An 18,552-nucleotide genomic window follows, 5' to 3' on the forward strand; every position below is an offset into this window, starting at 1 on the left:
TCACAATGATGTCCATAGAAATTTCTTGGATTAATCAACGCATGCAGTACTACAGAGCATGATATCAGTCCCTCAAAGAAAGAGTTGTAATGACCTTTTTTAAGACATCATCTGGTGGTGACGTAGTATCCTGAAGCCCACCACATTGGTTATGTGTACAACTATCAGTCACTTCACAACAGTTATTGTTCTCACTGCTTGCTGGAGAGTCTGCAAGAAAACAATATTATTAAAAGATGACTAGACATTCTAAATATGTAATGTCATAATTTCACTTTTGCATTTTCATTTCAATGAAAATAAGTGAAAGCAAAACAGAGCTTACAGGGTCTGAAAGAAAGCTAAGGAAAAAGTATTGAGGAAAATGGGCTTGTGGATGCTTATGAAGAGTTGTAGTGGTGAACTCAACACACTGAATTGGAAGGAATGGATGGGTCATGCAGCTGATGATTAGGATAGTAAAAATAAAAATGGAGTGAGAAATTTAGATGCCTGAAATATATAAAGAGCGCAAATAGGGGAAAAAAGGGGAGCACAGTGTTGTCTTGGAAGGACAAGCCTAAGAAACAAACAAGAAATTCTGTGCTGTGATGCAGTTCAGAAGTCAGAAAGAAAAACAGTAAGAATAACCTGAATGAAGTGGAAAGAAAATACTAGACTGTGGATAAATAAGAGTATCCTATTCATAAACAGTGGGTACATAAGACCTCTACTATTCAATGCATCAAAGAATGGGCACTTGCAAAGAAAATGAAGATTATTAAGAGGTGTGACTACATGGCAGAGGTATGATGATGTGATCATATTATAATTGGGGAAGTTGTAGAGAGACTGGGTGTCTAGAAGCTAGAAAACAGACAGATCTCATAGGTTTGGATGCTATGAGAAAGCTTGAAGAGCAGTTTGTCAGGAAAATAGTAAAAATAGAATGAGCAGGACCAAGGTCAGTAGGAAAGCCCAGAAAATATGAGGCAAGGGCAAAGAAGAAGACGTAGACCAAATAAGAATTCAGGAAGGAAGTAGGCATGACAGATGACTGGATAGAGCTCATTTCACATCTAACCCAGTAAAGGGAAAATCAAGCATGGAAAAAGTTTGCTGGTAGAGTAAATGGTCTTTTGATAGGTGCCATATGAAATTTGCTCTTAGTGCGGCTAATAATATTCATACAGAACAGTATATAAATGTACAGTATACAAATTTCCACATTAAATGTACTGTACAATTACCAGCAAACTGCAGCAAGTACTTTTCTTACCTTGGAACAGGGTGATAAATTTTTCAACCAAGGTCTTTTGTTGTTGGGTATCATTAGAAAATCTGCTATTTTCAACAGGAGTAGAAGGAAGTGTTTCATCATTTGTAAGTTTTTCACACACCTCTGTAAAGATGGAATAAAACATATAAATTGACTAACCATTAATAACAATCATTAACAATAATTTCTTGTTATAGTTGTGTAAATATTTACCTAACAAAGAAAAAGAAAATCTAAAAACATTACATGCAATATGAATAAGACTGAAATTTATTTACTATCTGTAAATACTACCATCTTCATCTGGAAATGTGTGAACAGAAATAGACAATATTTTAAAAAGGTGTTAGGGATGTTTTATACATAAAGAAAACCCAGGCTGAAAAAACAAAAAGTTTATCTACATTTGTAATGCTGTAAGCAGACAAAAGACAAAATACAAAGGTAACCGTTATATATGGATACAGACCATCATTAAGTTCCTGGTGAGCAGCTTCCAATCTGCTTTTCATCTTGTCAATTTCACTTTGGTTTCGCTCCACAAATGTTTTAATGTTCGTCTTGTCATTCCATGCCTCGATCAAGGTGTAAACATCTTCCCTGTAGTCTGAAAAAGTTTTCATAACTTTAATTACAACTGTACCAACCTCAAAGATGTGTTGTGGTAAATAGTATAAGAAAATCTCTATTACTTACGTAAGAATAACAGAAACATTATTTTTTTTTTCCTTACTATAAAGTAAAATCCTTATTTGGACTCAAGATTATCACTCTTACTCCATGGCAATTACCTCGTACATTATGTCTTGCATGTCACACTGTACGGATTACTAAAGATTCCTTGTCATATCCCATCAACATTGGCTGTATTTTTTATGCCTTTTATTTGTCATTAATCCCCTCAGGTTTCAACCCACCACCAAACTGTCCAACCTCTAACTTTCCATAGGTGCAGTTTTCATCTTACATTTAAAAACAAATCCTTTGAATGAGTCCTGCTGTGAGGCTATAAATTAGACTTGGTGGTCTCATTAAACTAATTTATAACACTAATAATAATCTGCCTGCCTTCTTTGCATCAACTCATCTCTAAAAATATGGCAGTGGAGGTTTTCCTGACTTTTATCAAGGTGTACATGGTCACCTTCATTCTAGATTAGTTCCCTATCAACTATGTTAGGGAACTATAGTTCCCCATTTGTCTATCGATATATCAATCATTTTGTCTTTGCATGAAGCATGATAGTGTCTTCTTCAGCACTCCTTTAGCAACACTCTGAGAATGGTTTTTAAAGTGTAAATATTCTTTCACAAAGGACACTATCAATATGGTGCATAGTGTAGTGTGCAATTCCAGTGCTATAGGAGTTTTAAGTTCATGATGTCAAGAGATACTGTCTTAAAAGCTTAACTCATACTAACAATTTTTTTGTATTTACTGCCTGAACTTGACACATCAAGTCATTGGCAGTAATAATTTGATCAGTTCTGTATTCCTTTGTACTGTATTAAGAACAGTTTAGTACGAAGTCCATGCTCCTATGCCATTTTGGATAGGAGAGACCCCAAGGACCCATTACTGTACTGAGACAGGCAGATTAGAAGACAGCAAAGAAAACTGGTGTCAAGTGAGGAGAGCAACGCAGGTTGAAGTCATAGGGACACTATAAAGAATCTCTGATACTGCACAATATTGCCTATTATACACTCCAGATCCTGTACAGGTATAGCAAAAAGTAACCTTTTTCCACACTGTACCTTCACGAAGCTGATTCCCATTTAGAGTTGCGATCTCCCTATATTATTATTATTATTATTATTATTAGCAGTAGTAGCAGCAGCAAGAAGACCAGCGGCCTGATCTCGAAAAACAACCCAGCCCACGCAGTATAGGACCCCCTTGAAGAAAACCAACGTGGTCTACCAATACAAATGCCCTGGTGCCTACACTGGGATGACCACGATAAGATTTTCCAAGAGGATCTCCTGCCACACTCAGGAAGGTGCCAACCATAATCACGACAAGAATATTTAATGTTAGAATAACCCGAAGGACATAATTCCTAATATTGGAATCATTGATAAGGCGACAGACCACCGCCACACCCACCTTCTGGAGGCCCTACACATCAGAAAGGAGAGACCTAGCCTCAACACCACGCAGGAGACGTCCCTCCTCCCGACAGTGGCACATAGGGCGCCGTCCACCAGCACCCCAGAGCCGGATGAATGAACAGTCAGGTGGTGCCCCATCTACCAACAGTGACCTTCCCTATACAGTACTACCCTCCCAGTCTCCAACATCCGCACGTGGAGACCAGTGCGAGCATCGACCTCTGGGAGACAGTTTGGCCCAGGGGCTTAATCCCCTGAATCAGCCAATGAAAATTCAGCCCTCACAACACGGGACACTGTAAATACCTTCTGACAACTCCATTCCAACCAGAACAAGCCCACCCTTCCTTGAGAATGAACCAATGATACGGTTGGAAACGATGGAATTCCGCTACACCCTTAGAACAACAATGAAGATTCTGCACGAGAATATGACAAATCCTGATTTCCAGAAACTCTATAGTGATCAAACGCCACTTTTAACTTCCATTTCTTTTATGCAATAAAATTAGTATTTCAAGAAACCAATTCCTTATCCAGACTATGAACATTGGCCAGTTATTAGCAAATATCAGCCCTGACAAGAAAATAATAAGAAGAATTGAGAAGACCATAAATAAAATCAATTCCACCGATGCTGCCATTCTCTTTAACAAAACATATTATTATTATATTATATTATTATTATTATTATTATTATTATTATTATTAATATTATTATTATTATTATTCTTCTTCTTCAGGGGCCATTGACTTGAAATTCAAGCTTCTAAAGAATATGGTGCTCATTAGGAAGAAGCAAGTGGAAGTGGAGGGAAATACGGAAAGAAGGGATCCAACTTATTAAAAAGAAAAAAATAAACTAATACTAAATAGATAAAAATGAATTAAAATGCAAGAATAGTATTAGGGTAGTAATTCACTGTATTTTCGCTTGAACTTCTGAAGTAGGCTATTCCACAGTCAAACGGTATGAGGATTGAAGGACTTCTGTAACTGAGAAGTTCGACAGCGAGGCACATTTACTGCATATTGGTGCTGCTGTGAATGTGCCTTGCTGTCGAGGCATAGAAACTTTGAATACTTGTCAATATTTTTCTTGTTAATGCTCACCAAAATACAGTACTAATTAAGAATTTTTTTGTGAATACTCACCAAACAGTTTTCCATGTCTATCTGATGAAACATTCATATCAAGATAACAATCCAGGGGCTTCTCATCAGCTTTGGCTTTGTGAAGTATGCGTACTGGAGGTGTTGCTGTGCAACTTGCCTTATCTGTGACAGGTGTAGGGGTTAAATTCTGGCTCTCTTTGGCCGCCTGAGATTCATTACAGGATACTCTGGGTACTGGAGATGTGTTCACACTATCTGGAGGTGTTATACCTCCAGGAGTAGATGAACTAGAAGTTACAACTCTTGGCGCTGGCAAAGTATCATAATTTGGCAGTGTTACACTGCTTGTTGCTGTAGCTAAAGGACGAGGGGGAGGGGGACTGTTGTACATTTCATGTGAACAAGGGGAATCTTTCGGAGCACAAATGTAGTTGTACACTCTTGGAATGTCGCTCACTTTGGCTGCTAATGATGACGCTAATGATGACACTAACTGTAAGACAAGGTGAAAGGGTCACTAAACAAACATTTATTAATACTACTATGGATGAATTATACTTCTTCCAGAAGTATAATTCTGTGTTCAGTGTGCATGCTTTAACTGCTTTTACAATACAGCAATGAAACTGTGATACTCATACTGCACAGATATAAAAAGAAATGTCGTGAGATTTGATTTATACATACATTTTTCAGAACTCATATATTGAAAGTTCCTTATAGTATTATCACTGCTAGGCAGTCTATGATTACTACACTTTTTAAGAACTCTGGTTCTTCCAATGGATGTACTATGCTCTTATGATTTGAATAAATGATTTTCATTAAAAGCATTTTACCCCCATAAAATTAAAACTCAACCTGAGTCCAATGTTCGGTGAGGGGTACAGTTTGAGGAAAATGACAAAAGTTAATAGTTACCACAGTATCTTAAAATTTTATGATTTTTCCCCTGAAACTTTAGTGTACACAGAATCATCAGAATACACTTTGGGAGAACATTCATCCTCGCTAGAACAAATGAATAACTGTGCAGTATAAATGAAACAGTCCACCTAGTCTTCAGACACAAAAAACACTGTGGTCATTTGGCAGTTAACCTTGTTAGCAGCATATGCGTATGATGACTTAAACTTTGTTTTGGTTTTGGAACTGGAAATTTAAGCTTCCCTGCATCTTGTGAGAAAAGTCCAATTTAAAGACAGATAGCTAAGCACAAGTATGCTACTCACAGCTAACTTCCTTATAAAACCAAAAGAAAATTACTTAAAAGAAAAATTTAATTTCATCATTATGAAATAAGCATTGGACTTGGAAAATTTTGTCATAAAAGGTTTCAACTGATTAGAAAACATGAAAGAACAAGTATTATATTAAATGAATAAATATGCTTATAGGCATTATTAATTTGACCTAAAAACAATATGAATTTTTTATTCTATAGTTGCACCATTTTGCACGTCCTCATCTGCATAATCACAGATATCTCTGAAAAATTGTCACCCAAAATACAGTACTGAGTTATGTTAATATTGCACCTTGAACAAACCTTACCAACTACACTAATCATTTTTATATTTCGTGTTCTTGAAGAAAAGGTGTAACAAGATAAAAGTGAAATTTGTACAAGAATGAAATCTTAAAGAAATTTTGCTTGATGAAATTACAGTGCTATATCAGTTGTGCACATGTTAAAATATATGCACAGTAATATGCACTTCATTATCATGAACCAGAATTTAGTCACGATGTGGGAAAAATGATGCTTCTTCTTACATTTAGTAAAGCAATGTCACTGTAGGTATAAATGTTACTACTTCTAAATTTACTTTCTAGGATTTAGTTGTTATAAGTAATATTTGCTCTTAAGGCAGCAGATTATCATGGCAAACTAGCAATAAATCAAGAAAACCTAATTCCAGTTAGTATTATTAGGTATTGGCTTACTTTACATCATGTGTTCTTCATTACTCCTCTATAGTTAACAAGAGGTTAAAAGAGAATGACAAATGCCAATTTTAATTATAGCATTTTATTACTGAAACTGCTCTGTATATCATGAATTGCTCTACATTTCTCAAGAAATTGTTAAAGAAACATAATGCAAAAAATACTATGGAAGGACATACTGACATGAATCAGCTCAGCTGTATTCAATTTTTGCTGTCAAAAACTTACAAAGCACATTAACGAAAACAGAAATCAGATATTCACAATCAAGCTTTGCTAGTGACTTGTTATTTACTAACCACAACATCTTCAAGTTTCTGAGCCAGTGAATAAAAACCCTTCTTATAGGCAAGAATAGAAGGTGTGTGTCCATAGCAGTTGGATGAGGTCAGTGCTTCTTCAGCACCTGGAATCTCGAGTAAGGCCCAAGTCAGTCGCTCCAGGCCGTAATAAGCGCTGAAGTGCAGCCATGTTGGGAATTCACCAACTTCTGTTTGAAGAAAATGAAAATGTTATTTTAGTTATAAAAGAAGGCCACCACACTGTACATGAAAAAAAATTTATAATACCACAATACAGTGATAACTGTTGTTTCATGCAGCATATTTTTCCAACTACATATATTTTTTCTTCTGTGGTGTGACTGGATCTTAATTTGCAATATTTATAATGGAAAATGAAAAAATTTTAAAGAGAAACAATAGAAATTTACCTCCCAGCATTTCAAATCATTATGAAATAAACATAATGTACTTGCTTTGCCAAATATATCCCCACATACAAATAAATCCAAATAATAATGAACAGAAAATATTGTGAGCATGGACATTGTTTAAATTACTAACACAGTAGTTATGGTTAAACCACCTAAAAATCCACATTGTGATGAAATGTCATGTTCCATTTTTGGAACTACAGTACATAGTAAGATAACCTCGGAAATTCAGATGTGTAACTTTAAAGATCTTATTATGTTTATTGTGTGACCACACAAATAATATAGATTCCTAATACACTTCGTTATAGACACCTTAGTTGTGGCAGTAATCTAGAGCTTAATGAAAAACTGAGGGCAAGTATGGTTTTGTCAGGAGAAGAAAAGTTGCTACATCGCTGCCATGTAATTCATTTTGGGTAACCAAGGTAAGATAATGTAAATGACTAAATCCCATCACTTTATGGCAGCATGTGTATTTTTTTTCTTTTTACAGTACTGTCTTAAACTCATTAGACATAGTTTGCTTAGTGCTTACAGACAGTCTGTCCTTTTTAATTCCTTTCTGCTCATTTTCATTTCACATCTTAATAGAAAACTATATACTGAATTGTTCCATAAACAAATGAAATATGGATGATGAAGAATGTATATCAACTTCTAATATGCAGAGATATTAACCCTTTGAAATTTCTGGGAGGTCCAAAACTCGTCAATTGGAAAACATACTAGATTCTGGGTTTACTATTTGAGAGTGAGGGTGCTCACTTCTTGTAAATTTATATTTCATGTTGTAATGGTGAACAATGGTAATTTTTTTGTAGCATTTTGAAAATGAGCAACAATAATATTTAAGTTAGAATGTTGTATTTTTCATATGCAACAAGCAAATCTTTTTATAATTTTCTTTTTAGAAATGGCTTCATGGTAAGTCTTTGAACAGCCCTTACTCTTGTTGGAGGTTTGCATGATGCAATTGGAGATTAATTTTAATACAGTTCTATAAAATCAGCATTAACAATTAGTTGGGGCTAAAGAATAGTCATTTAACCATATCCAGCAGTAATGACCAACAGTGTCACTCAAAACTTGTTATCAACAATCCTTTTGTTCTTCCCAGTTTGAGATGAATATTCTTTTCCCCACATGAAATTTTCCCAAATGACAATATCCGTGAGGGTGTAAATCCAATCTTAGAAAAAAAGTTCCCTTCCATATTCCAGGGAAAAATTTTTCTTGGTGCAATGCTGAAATTCTGTGAATGGATTTTCCATTTTGCAGATCCTGTAGCTAATTTTTGCAATTACTTGCCATTGTGGCATCTTGCAATTTTGGATGTTTTAATGTACTTACAATTTCTTTCTGACAATTTAATGTACTTATTTCCTTCTTACACTACCTACCTAGCTTACATTTAGTTAAATATACCTTCAAACACAGACAATTAAATAGTCAAGGTACCAAGCTATGACATATATACACTATCATAATTCGGCACAGACATTCAAGGTAACGATTTAATATTTCTCACCTCTTTGTATCAAAGGCTCATCAATCTTGGCAAGAGGCATTCGATGTTTTACCTTTTCTGCTAGCTTCTGGTCGAGATCCTCACATATTGGGTTAATATTAAGGGCCTGAAAAAAAATCCAGGTATGTAGAAGCACATCTTGAGAATACTCAAATCTGAATTCAGCACAAGATTAAGAAAATATAAATGACAGGAAAATCAGAATACAATGAATTAATATTTTTTTCTGCAAATCTCATGCACTGATAAATTTAAGCAAAACACTCAAAATGGGGTCAAATGCACCTGTTATCAGGAAAATTCTTGCCAATTTACTTTCTATTAATATTCCTATCAATTTCCATTTCATTCTCTGGTGACTCTCAGAAGCAATAATAAAAGAAAAAGAAGAAAATCAAGCAGACCTGACACATAAATTCAGTTGGATTTGCAACGCAGGCTAGAATATCCCTTAGTGTATCCATGTGACTCTCGCACTTCAGTTGTCGAGAGCCCATGTCAACCCCGTTGACTAGAATGTTGATTTGTAGAATGGATGACGTTTTCAAGAACTCCTCTGAAAGCATAACAGTTAGGATATAACATTTACTATGGTTTAAGAAAATACAGTCCTATGTTTCATTTAAATATATTTATTGTATACTGTATTATTTGCCATTTACAGACACCACCCTACTTACGAACATTCAACTTACAAACATTCAGAGATACAAACAAACGGGATCGCAAATTAAAATTGTGTTCAAAGCATTCCCCTTTGCCACCCGTAAGTTCAAATTTGTGTTCAAAGCATTCCCCTTTGCCACCCGTAAGTTCAAATTTTGTTTTGTGAGCCTATTCTGTACATAAAGTGTTTTGTGTTTTAGGATGAAAATACTGTACATAAAGTTCTGCACTTAAGAAGGCATGAAGAGTACAGTAACCAACTTACAAACAATTCAACATACAAACGGCCGTCCAAAACGTAACTAGTTGTAAGTACGGTGGTGTCTGTACTTATAAAATGGTCTGTATTGTATTGTTGCACTCATACCTGGCATTGTAAACCATATGGTGTATGGATTCAGGAGATGATATTTTTGGATGGGTGCTGGGCTCCTTCCAGGTACTTCTATGAACACCTGCACAGAATCGGACCTTCCCACTTCGTCATTAAGTATAATGTAAAGTTGCTTTTGAGTCTGCATTTTAAAAATACATGAAATGAGTTTGGCTTTTTCAGGGCATCATTAATATTAATAAGCTACCAACAGCATAGATACAAAATCTAATTATTTTTTTTATTATATAAAGTATTTTTGAAGGCTTAATGGGCTTGAATGTGGCCTGAGGAGGAATGAGGAAAGTTAGTTTCAGGCTGTTATCTGGTAAAAAAAAAAAATAAATAAATAAACAAATAAATAAATAATGCCTGCTAAAATTGCTGAGGAAATAGATGTAAAAAACAATATTCATGTTCTGTCTGACAGAACTTTCTCACGACACAAAAATAGCATTTCATTCTGTCTTCTTAAATTATGTGAAAATGAACAATTGACAAATTAAGATGATAATGAGAGCACAGAAGACCACAGGTGAGTCAGTCAAGAGCCAAATAATAAATTTATCACAATAACAGTGGTAATATGATAAGCAATATGCTGAACCATCTTATGGTGAGCTTCATATTTGGACTATTCTTTTCAGTACCATACATCTAAGTATATATTTGCCATTACATAAGATATAGAGATAACTGACGACAAGAAACTATTCTCTCACACTAGCATTACTTCCTTTAACTTAAATAACATATGAAAGCCTTTTTATTTTGTATTTGGGAAAATAATATACGTTACTGTACTTTGTTCTGAAACACTGTACCTGAATGTTTAAGTAATCACAGAATTTAGTAATGAAGGTTCATGATTGCTGAAACTTGAACAAAGAAAATACTAGATAAAAAAAAGTATAAGGAAAATTTCAGTAAAAAAAAAAATCAGGAACTGTGAATTACTTGAGAAACTGAAATTCAGTGAAGCTCGGATTAAGTTAATAATAAGAGAAGTGCAAACGAAACAAGACATGGTAACAAAGCCACAACCATGTTAATTAAAATAGGAGAGATTTACATACAATCTATGGAATTTTGCACTTAAATCGGGGATCTTTTGGTAAAGATATAGGTTTAAAGTGAAGGAAAATTATGACTTTACCATCGTTATTTTTCTTGAGGACACCTTGAACTTGGCTGCCCTCTCATCGAGGAAGTCAACATAGAGTTTGTTCTTGTTGAGAATCTTCAGTGCCTCGCAGCGGACTTCTTCGACGAAGTTCAAGTCCGAATTCCGGACTTTCAGACGGTGCCAGTCCTTGTAGGAGTAGAGGGCTGAAAGTGACGATATTTTGGAATTACTGTACTCATGTTCAGAATTTTCAAAGTTTACTGTATGAGGTTCGTGTGCATATACCTATAGGTGAAAGCAGGTCCTGGATGAGAGATACATGTCTCTCATTAACTTTTGATGCACTATTATATATGTGTTGCAGTAAGACTGTGAAACCAGGGATTTCACAAAATCCTTGAAATTTCCAGGGAATTAGTGAAATCACCAATTCACTTAGGAACATTTGATCCCGTGAAATCACCAATTCACTTAGGAACATTTGATCCCCTAGGGCTAGTACTAAACACGGCGAAACAGTGATTCATCTACACTGTTTCACCATGTTGAGTACTAGCCCTTGGGGATTAAATGTGTTTCACCATGTTTAGTAGTAACCCTTGGGGATCAAATGTGTTTCACCGTGCTTAGTACTAGCCCCTTGGGGATCAAATGCACTAAGGGACATTTGATCCCCAAGGGGCTAGTACTAAATACGGCAAAACAGTGCAGATGAATCACTGTTTCACCGTGTTAGTACTAGCCCCTCGGCGATCAAATGTTCCTAAGTGAATTGGTGATTTCACGAAATCCCAGGTTTCGCAATCTTACTGTACATACATACATACATACACATATATATATATATATATATATATATATATATATATATATATATATATATATATATATATATATAATATGTATATACTGTATATATGTGTGTGTGTGTATGTGTACACATATTGCTGATCCTGTCATTGTGGTTCTTTGCTGGCCCCTATTCCCAATTAGCGTCAATAACGTAAGTTGTTGCAACGCCAAGTTAGCATAAACCAATCAGCTGTGGGTGAACAGCTGTTTTAAAAGGTAGTACTGCAGCATCCAAGCTGAGGGTAATTTTACGACAGATGTCAGTTCTCCAACTTCTTGGGTAAAAAAAATAAATGAGGAAGAAAAACAACTTAGGTTTTAACACAAATGACATTTCTCTTAGTCATTTTTGTGAAAGTAATAAAAATAAACCTTGAACTTAATGGCAAACATGTATCTCAATTTTCTGATCCTTTCTAGTGAAGGGAATAAACAAAAGTAAAAGCTATGAGCTTATATTTTGACCCAGATGCAATTTTTCATAAGTCACTGTTGTGAAACAGAGTCAAAGGAATGACTTATGAAGCAGGCTTCGTAAAATGGGAACATTAGGCATAGAATAAAGTACACAAGTTGAGAAATGTTGATAGCATCTATATAGCTGGCTGTTCTCAGGACAGTGTTCTAGAACCTTTGTCGTTTCGTGTGTACTAGTGACATTGTTTTTGGCTCAGAAAATAATATAGACCATTATGCAATGAATGCTATTCTTTTCTTTCGTGTTTTCAGTGAAACTCTCCCCTATACCCCACATGCATTACATGACTTTGTTGATTAGCTGATCTTGTACCATGGTCCCGCGCCATAATTCGCATTGCGCTGTTATAGGTAGCAGTGCCATTTTTTTATCTGGAATATTCAACATAACTTAATAACCATGGAGTCAAATTTAGTTTTTTTTTTCCAGCACTTCCACTACCCAGAAAACTAGGTATTTAAAAAAACCACAAATTTTAGAACAAATTATTTAAGAAATCCTCATGGTTTTGGAGTGTCATGACGCCCCAAAGCTGTATATGGATTTCCTAAATACATTTGTTCTCCAATTTTCAGGGTTTTTTTTTTTTTTTTTTTTTTTTTTTTTTTTTTTTTTTTTTTTTTTAGTTTCAAAAATTTCATATTGCTTGCATGCCTTCCTATACCTATAGACATGACGGTTTTAATGCCACTTGATGTTTTGTTCTGCCATTTGGATTTCGGCAGAATCTCTGGGTCTTTGTTACTGAAACAAGAATCCCCGTAGGGGGGTAGGGCCATCAGTGCACCTCACACGGTGCACTGTAGGCATTACTCGATGTTCTTTGCAACGCCTCTTCGGCCCCTAGCTGCAACCCTTTTCATTCCCTTTACTATACCTCCGTTCATATTCTCATTTGATCTTACTTTTTACCCTCTTCTAAAATTGTTTTAACATTATTTTCAGTGCTTATTGACCTCATAGGTCCCAGCGCTTGGCCTTTGGCCTAAATTTTATATCCCAATTCCAATTTAGACAAAATTCTCAGTGGTACTTTCTCTTTTCTCTTAAACGGAGCCCAAATGAATTGTAACATTACTGAAGCGACTCTGAAGTTGCTTTAGTTTTTAGACTTGAAATGTCCTATATGAAAAAAAAATTATGTTTAATAACCTTGGTTTTCAAGCCACTGGCCTTATGGAATGGAATGGAATATAAAATTTAGTCAAAAGGCCAAGCGATGGGACCTATGAGGTAATTCAGAGGCGAAAGCAAAAAGAAAGGTGTAACAGGAGGAAAACCTGGCAGTTGCACTATGAATCAATTGTTAGGAGAGGGTGGAAAGTAAGATTAAAGAAAATGTATATGAACAGAGGTACAGTAAAAGGAATGAAAGGGGTTGCAGCTAGTGGCTGAAGGGACGCCGCAATAAACCTTAAGTAATGCCTACAGTGTACCGAATGTAGTGCACTGACGGCACTATCCCGCTACCTGGCACACCTTATGGGTTTCTTAATGAATGTTTCCTAGTATTAACTTGGACCATCGACGGATGGTATCTTTTTTGTTAGTTTTTCACAAGTTGTATTTTAACAGAGATCTTTCACATCCACAATTGATCCCTGATCCCCTTTATCTGCCAACAGCAACCAGAGTCGCTGAACAGCAGCACCAGTATGCAGTAAATGTGCCTCGCTGTCGAGCTTCTCGGTTCCAGAGGTGCTTTGTTCCTCACACCGTTGGGCTGTGGAACAGCCTCCCTGAGGATGTCGTGCAACTGAAACTTCAGAAGTTCAAGCGAAGATGCAATGCATTTACTACCCTAATACAATTCTCCTTGTATTTTAATATTTTACTTTAAATTACATTTTTATTACTAATTTGTTAATTTATCTGTTTTTCTGGTAACTGATCTTCTCTTTCTATATTTCCCGTTACCATTTGTTGCTTCTTTCGAATGAACACCATACTTTTTGGAAGCTTGAATTTCAAGTCAACGGTCCTTGTGGGCTTGTTCCATATGAATAGGGTTTACCTTCTGAATAATAATAATAATAATAATAATAATCAGTCCTTTATCCATACCTGATAAGTGTGCCATGGAAAACTGGCTGTCATTGACGCCGAGTAGGAGACCCAAAACCTTTTCTGGTTCAAAGAGCTGGCCTATCTCGCTCCTTCCATGGCCGGCTATGTGTTCCATGAACCGGGGAGAAATGATGACGATCTGGGGAAAAGTTAAGGGGAAAATCAGCAAAAATGCATAAAACATCTTACTCATTTTCTCACACTGTAAATGACATATAAATCTGTAAATGATACAGGAATGCTAACTTGACTCTGTAAAAGGATACAGGAAATTTAAACTGATTGAGATGCTGTATGTATGTACGTGTGTATGTATGTATGTATGTAGGCTATGTGCCTTTCAATTGAAAGATCTGGGTTCGATCCTGATGTGAGCCAGAAATTTATTTCTGTTTCACACCTGATCGTCTATTGATTATTATATATATATATATATATATATATATATATATATATATATATATATATATATATATATATATATATGTGTGTGTGTGTGTGTGTGTGTGTTATATATATATATATATATATATATATATATATATATATATATATATATATATATATATATATATATACAGTATATATGTGTTATATATATATATATATATATATATATATATATATATATATATATATATATACAGTATATATGTGTTATATATATATATATATATATATATATATATATATATATATAGAGAGAGAGAGAGAGAGAGAGAGAGAGAGAGAGAGAGAGAGAGAGAGAGAGAGAGAGAGTTCTGCAAACTGCTATACTATACCTGCAACCTCGCCTCTTTCAATTTCACCGCTTCCAGACCTCCAACGGTGTCCTCTATCTCCTCAACATTTTTCACCTCGACTCTGAAAGAAAAGTGGGACATAAATATTTCTAGCTCAATGATATTACAACATAACGGATCACTGACTTCTGGGTTTAAATTAAAAAGCCCCGTAGTGGGGTAGTGCCGTCAGTGCACCTCACGCGGTGCACTGCAGGCATTGCTAAAGGTTCTTTGCAGCGTCTCTTCGGCCCCTAGCTGCTACCCCTTTCATTCCTTTTACTGAAACTCCATTCATATTCTCTTTCTTGCATCTTGCTATCCACCCTCTCCTAACAGCTAGTTCACAGTGCAACTGCGAGGTTTTCCTCCGGTTACACCTTTCAAACCTCCTCTACTCTCAATTTCCGTTTCGGCGCTGAATGACCTCATAGGTCCCCCTGCCTTTGGCCTAAACTCTATATCCCTGACCTGTTCTGTCTCTGAACTTAGAAGTCAAACTTGGCAGACTTAGTTATCAAGGGATTACCGTCAAAACTGGCCAAAATGGAAATAATTTATTACGTGCTTTGAGGTCCAAGTTTTCGTGATGTAGTCCTAACAACCTCCGAACGCCTGCCTACGCACGTTCCTAAACCCTAAGCATAAACAGCCGTTACCAACAGCTTCCAACTCTCACAACAACAGGTGAGAGAAGCCGCTGCCACCTTGCTACGATGTTGTCACAGCTGTCACCTGCCAACGTGCCATTTGTGAAGATGAAATTGCCGTCACCTGTTCTCTCTCTCTCTCTCTCTCTCTCTCTCTCTCTCTCTGTAGAGTCATGCGGCTGTTTGTCACCGAATATTCATCAGTATCAAGAGCCATTTACCGCCCGGCCCCAGGTGACTCTCCAACGGATGGAATTTCCCGCGCTTTTCCCGTGGACGTTTATTCCTGGGGTTGGCAACCGGATATCGTCGTATATTTAAAATTATTCTGGCGTGCTAGTTGACGCTTATTCACGCACATTCTCTTCATTTCACTTTCGGGGATGAAATGAACAATTACATGTTGCTCGGACGAGCATGAGTAGTTGCTGGCACCCTGCCTGATTTAAACTGACAGCCACGGTGAAACCGATTTTGTTTTTAGTTATATACTGCATATCTTTTTTTTTTTTTTCATTGGATGATAATTATTTTCACCTGGCCCTCTTCAGAAATCTGGACACAAAGAACTGCTTAAAAAAAAAGCTTGATTCTAATTTCAACCAATAATCGTACAATAAGGTACATTTCTGTGCAGAGACGTACCAAAGAAATCTAGGCTTAACAGACTAAAAGGTACTGAACTCTAAGTGTGAAAAGTGTTCTCAGGTAACAAGGTTTCGGTACAGACACATCCAAAAGACGAATTATACCCAGGCAGTTGCCTGAAAACAGATGCTATCAGAAACTTCCTTGTAGTCTGAACTGCCTATCAGTGAAAGACCAGGCTGACACTGTACTATATACACTCGCTCTCCGGTACACTCAATCTTAACCACACAGTCAGTGAACTAACATATATACTGTATATATATACTCATTCACAAGTTCACAGATTTCCTGACATTACAACTGCAACACCTTCATAGCGCTACACATTCAAACAATCACTCTGTTGTTTCTCATTCTTGCACCCACTGCCCTTTCACCTTTGTCCCACTGACTGCCAAAATATCCAGCTTGCACTCTTTAAATACAAGAAGTATCATTTTTTTTTACTCACCTCTTCCACATACACAAACACATTTTATACATACATTCATATATATACATATATATATATATATATATATATATATATATATATATCAAGGTTTCTTCAGAAAATGTATTAAACCCTAAGAAAAATTAAAATCGAAAGGTCAAAATGGGCATACTGGACTGATCGGGAATCGGACCAAAACCCGCTTCCTTTCGAGGGTCGAACTTTGTTTTCTAGCTTAGGAGGCGATCCGCTAATATATATATATATATATATATATATATATATATATATATATATATATATATACATATACATATATATATATATATATATATATATATATATATATATATATATATATATATATATATATATATATATATATATATATATATAACCTTAGATTCATATTCACTATACACAGCGCAGACACACATAACGGCCCAACAATTACAAGAAATGCAGGAAAATTAATGCACTCATTCAAATATATCTCAAAGAAAGAGAGAGCACCTGATTGAAGTTTTGACAGTCGGCGAATAGCATCGGTGGGTCTTACACGCCAACCTGTTTATAAACAGCTTAATCTTCCCTACGCAGAAAAATCATAGTAGTAGCACTAGCGGTAGTAGTAGACGGGATTTGCCTTTGGAACGGCTCTCATTCACATGAGACCTCCCAACTTCTTATTTTTAGTCAAAGAAGAAGAAAAGGAAGAGGAGTAAGGCACATTCTTCGGCCATTTATATCTGTGACTCAGCCTCAGAGCTTTTTCTGTCCTTCACTCTGATTCTTTTGGGGATTATATTTAGTTCTACTGAGATGAGAAAAAAGGAATGTGTATATATATAGACATATATACATATATATGCAGACATACATACATACATATCTATCTATAGTCTATCAATCTATATATATATATATATATATGGGCAAAATTATTTGGGCACGTCCTGCCAAATCAATTGTGGCTTTTTTTTTACCTAAGCATTTAATTATATACCACATCTCAAAATCCTGGTTGAAAATGGCAAAAACCACTTCATCGAAGTTAAAAGACATTAACGTGATTATATGTAATTATATATACATACATATTTATTATTATTATATATACATATACATATTCATTATTATTATATTTATATATATAAACATATATACATGTATATACAATAAACTTATTTCTTACCTGACTGCTTGGCATCCTTCCTCCTTTGGAAACATCTGGGTGAACAGCTCGTAAAGGTAGTTCTTCCAATCAGAGCCATCTTGAGCGTAGAGTATAACAATGTGGACCTCGCCGCTTTCGCCTGAAATAATAAGAATTGTAATGGTTAGATGCAGAAGTTACGTATATATATATATATATATATATATATATATATATATATATATATATATATATATATATATATATATATATATATATATATATTTAGATGCAGAAGTTATGTATATATATATATATATATATATATATATATATATATATATATATATATATATGTATGTATGTATGTATGTATGTATATATATATATATATATATATATATATGTATATATATATATATATATATATATATATATATATATATATATATATATATATATATATATATATATAACATATATTGCTGATCTCCTGCTACTTGTCCTTCTTATCTGTTGACTTAAGCAGTGAATTATGTACCTACTGTTATGCAGCTGTTGCGGGTTCATGGGTGCAGCTGGGGGCGGAGGGGGAAAATAGCCAAACATTAGCTATCAGTTTTCCAGTATATA

General features: G+C 35.2%; 2 protein-coding genes across 4 annotated transcripts in view; one reads left to right on the plus strand and one right to left on the minus strand.

Annotated features, from left to right (window-relative positions):
* LOC136845238 (uncharacterized) overlaps positions 1 to 18,552 on the plus strand; it is a 211,881-nt gene that overhangs the window by 125,204 nt on the left and 68,125 nt on the right. The window lies entirely within an intron of this gene.
* stumps (DBB domain-containing protein stumps) overlaps positions 1 to 18,552 on the minus strand; it is a 68,250-nt gene that overhangs the window by 10,126 nt on the left and 39,572 nt on the right. The window contains exons 2-13 of the mRNA XM_067115324.1: positions 17,959 to 18,079; positions 15,030 to 15,111; positions 14,245 to 14,386; positions 10,881 to 11,053; positions 9,719 to 9,866; positions 9,090 to 9,241; positions 8,686 to 8,791; positions 6,739 to 6,929; positions 4,529 to 4,982; positions 1,728 to 1,865; positions 1,259 to 1,381; positions 95 to 210 (exon numbers count right to left, since the gene is read on the minus strand). Coding sequence (XP_066971425.1) covers positions 95 to 210; positions 1,259 to 1,381; positions 1,728 to 1,865; positions 4,529 to 4,982; positions 6,739 to 6,929; positions 8,686 to 8,791; positions 9,090 to 9,241; positions 9,719 to 9,866; positions 10,881 to 11,053; positions 14,245 to 14,386; positions 15,030 to 15,111; positions 17,959 to 18,079 — 1,946 coding nt within the window. The remainder of the gene's footprint in view (positions 1 to 94; positions 211 to 1,258; positions 1,382 to 1,727; positions 1,866 to 4,528; positions 4,983 to 6,738; positions 6,930 to 8,685; positions 8,792 to 9,089; positions 9,242 to 9,718; positions 9,867 to 10,880; positions 11,054 to 14,244; positions 14,387 to 15,029; positions 15,112 to 17,958; positions 18,080 to 18,552) is intronic.

The sequence above is a fragment of the Macrobrachium rosenbergii genome, chromosome 13 (genome assembly GCF_040412425.1).
Source record: "Macrobrachium rosenbergii isolate ZJJX-2024 chromosome 13, ASM4041242v1, whole genome shotgun sequence".
In the NCBI taxonomy this organism is placed as follows: Eukaryota; Metazoa; Arthropoda; class Malacostraca; order Decapoda; family Palaemonidae; genus Macrobrachium; species Macrobrachium rosenbergii.